This window comes from Echinops telfairi, unplaced genomic scaffold (genome assembly GCF_000313985.2).
Source record: "Echinops telfairi isolate 266 unplaced genomic scaffold, ASM31398v2 ScPeMD7_7424;HRSCAF=8462, whole genome shotgun sequence".
Taxonomy (NCBI): Eukaryota; Metazoa; Chordata; class Mammalia; order Afrosoricida; family Tenrecidae; genus Echinops; species Echinops telfairi.
In genome coordinates this window covers 9633393-9636572 of record NW_022111324.1, presented here as the reverse complement: position 1 = coordinate 9636572, position 3180 = coordinate 9633393, and the positions used below count along the sequence as shown (strand labels likewise).

At 43.4% G+C, this 3180-nt stretch overlaps 1 protein-coding gene across 1 annotated transcript in view; it reads left to right on the top strand.

The window, feature by feature from the left end:
• Positions 1-3180, top strand: part of LOC101648367 (selectin P) — a 44970-nt gene that overhangs the window by 36084 nt on the left and 5706 nt on the right. Inside the window, exon 13 of the mRNA XM_045297961.1 lies at positions 666-785. Coding sequence (XP_045153896.1) covers positions 666-785 — 120 coding nt within the window. The remainder of the gene's footprint in view (positions 1-665; positions 786-3180) is intronic.

Below are 3180 nucleotides of genomic sequence, written 5' to 3'. Positions count from 1 at the left end.
TGCCCCCTGCTCTTACTCTACATTTCACAATGAGTCAAGCTGAGCCTCCAAGTCTTATACAGAGACTTGTATGGACAGTCACCACTCTGTATGGACAGTCACCACTCATTTCTTTATACTATGTTTTTAATCTATCTTGGAGTTTTAGACTGACTTAATATGAGAGGGTTATATATCTCATCACATATATCACATATCTTTCCTATGAGTTATATATCCCATCAGATATATCACATATCTCTGCAAACACCTGGACTTTCCTTAGTAAAACTGTTTACAAAGTTTATTTCCCCTCCCTTTCCTCCTAACTTTTACCCCTGGTAGCTAATGATTTCTGCTTCTTGTGCAGCTTTCTGTTCAACTGTCCAGTAAATGCTTCGTGGTTATTTGTCTGCACTTCCCCTTATTCTGTCATCATTTCGATCTTTTCAGGAAGTCTTCACCTTGACTCAGAAATTACTTGTGATACTTACGTCTTTGGGATAAGACTGGGTCCTACTTCTTGTCCGCTGCCATTGCTTCATCCCCTCCAGATCTTCTCCGGTGTCTGGTTGCACCAATGACCATTGTTGACCTGACAATCTCAGTGTTCTGGGGAACCGCCAGGGGAAGGACTGGTCTCTTCCGACACAAGACCCTTTTGATGATGTGGGTGTGTTTTACAGCAGGGCCATTGACTGTCCAGCAAGCCCTGACTTATTTTGGTGGAGCCGTGGCTTCTACAAGTGGTCTCTTGATGGGTGGGACACTTCTGGCATTGCTGAGAAGACGGTGCAGACAAAAAGGTAAAGGAGGAAAGAGTCTTCTCCTTATTTTATTTTTATGTGATTTTTATGAGGTGGGGGTGGGGTGTTAACCTTAACGTCAGTTGTCCCATGTTTGAACATATTTGCATTAAGGGAAAACAAGGTCATGATAAGTAGTCTTGAGAACTGGGTACCCATCAAAATGGCCTAAAGGGGATGCCATACAAATTCAGATCTGTGTACAGGAAGATCTAAGAATGGGTTTGAAAATCTGAGTTTTCCTTCCAGAAAATTCCAATGAGTTGGTTTTCAGGTTGGCACGTGGGAGCCTCTCTGTAGGTAGTCTCAGGTTATCACCAAAGTTAATGGGAGAGGGTCTTGTTTCCCTGCTTCATCCTTTCCTTCATGCAATGCATTCAGTTATTGATCTGGGAGTGAAGTCAAGAGATGTCTAAGCCAGCAGGGAGACATACCAGTTAAGTCAATGCTGATACTACCATGTGGCTAAGTATGGTAGGCGAACATAACTCTGGTATTTCTGGAACACAGAGTAAACCCAAAGCCAAGCCAGCTGCCACTGAGTCATTTCCATCTAATGGAGACCCCATGGTGTTGGAGTAGACCTGTGCAGCATAGGGTGTTCAATGACTGATATTTGAAAGTAGATTGCTGGACATTTTGGAGATACTTGTGGGGAGAATCAGACGTGTCAGTCGTTGAGCCTGCACCACCCAGACAGGAACTCAGAATGTTGTTGTCATTGTGTGGTGTGCCACTGATTCCGTCCTGATCCACGGGGACCTTAAATGGCAGAGTGGCACTGACCTGCAGGGCTCCTTAGGCTGTAATCATCATGGGAACAGATAACCAAGTCTAACAGATAATCATCATGGGAACAGATAACCCACCACTGGTGGGTTCAAACTTTTCCCTTTTGAGAACTCAAAATAAACCCGTTGTTGTCTAATTGATTCTGACTCATAGTGACCCCATAGGACAAAGTAGACCCATAAAGTTTCCATGGTTACACATTGTTACAGAAGCAACCTGCCACAACTTTCCCTGAGGAGAAGATGGTGGGTTCGAACCACCAGATTTTTGGTTAGCAATCAAGTACTTTAACTGTGCCATAAGAGTTCTGGAACTCAGATGAACCCAAACCCACGGCCATTCAGTTGATTTTGACTCATAGCAACCCTACGTAGAGCTTCCCAGACTGTAAATCTTTCATCTGAGAGCAGGCAACCTCATCTTTCTCCCAGAGTGGCTGGTGACTTGGAAGCCATCCCTAGGAACTCAGCATAGGGGAAACTAAAATTGGGGTGACTAAGATTGGTAGGTCAGAAAATATTTTCATTAAAATTTAAAAAGCACTGTGTTTTAGGTGAATGTTCACAGAACAGATTAGTTTCCCACTCAATAGTTTGTACATAAAATGACCCCCACCTTGGCTGTACTTCCCAAACATGCCCCCTCTCTTCTCATAGGCACCCCATGGTCACTGATTCCTTTCCTCTGGATTTTCTATCCCCCTTTGCCTTCTCCCCATCGCTTTTGGCCAAATGCTGTCCTTTGGATTTCTCATAATCGACTGTTCTAAGGAATCTGTCCCTCTCAGTCTTACTGTTTTCTCTACGGGCCCATCCTTTGTTTGGCTGAAAAGTGCTGCCTCCAAGCAGCTTCGGTTCCAGATTAGAAGAGAGTCTTAGGGCCCTGGTCTCAAGGGTTCCGCTAGTCTCTGTCAGATCAGTACATCTAGTCTTTTTGTGAATCTGATTTCTCGTTCTACGTTTTCTCCTACTCTGGGATGATCCTAGTCAGTGAAGTTGGTAGTGGTAGTCGGACAGCACCTGGTTCTTCTGGTCTCATGGTCATGCAAACTTCCTTGAGTCTTTGATTTGCTTCACTTTCCTTTTCCCTAATTAGAAAGTGGTACCTTAGATGTCTGCTCACCAGCCTTAAAGACTTCAGATGCTACTTACTAAATAGGGTGCAGAATCACGTTATGCCAATTAAAGTGAATGTCCTGAGTCTACTGTCATTCAGCTTTGAACCTAGGAAGTTTGTACCATGAGGCTATGTCTAAGAAGTTTCCACCCTGCTTCTTGTGTGCTTACTGTTTCTATTAATGTACCTGCAGCACTTACAATTACATATATAAAAATATCTATAACTGAGCCCATATCTGCAGGTGAGTGTTCTCGCTTACACATCCCACACCTCTTTACCATACCAATCTACCTGTATATTCATTTATAGCTTATTGTCTGTTAACTCTATTGTTGCAGGACTGTTTAAGTTATAGTAATTGCCATGAAAAAACAACAATAACAAGAAAATCCAAAGGCACCGCCATTGAGTCAATTCTGACTAGAGTATGGCAACCCGACAGAGCACAGTAGACCTGCTTCTGGGTTTCTGAGACACTACTCCT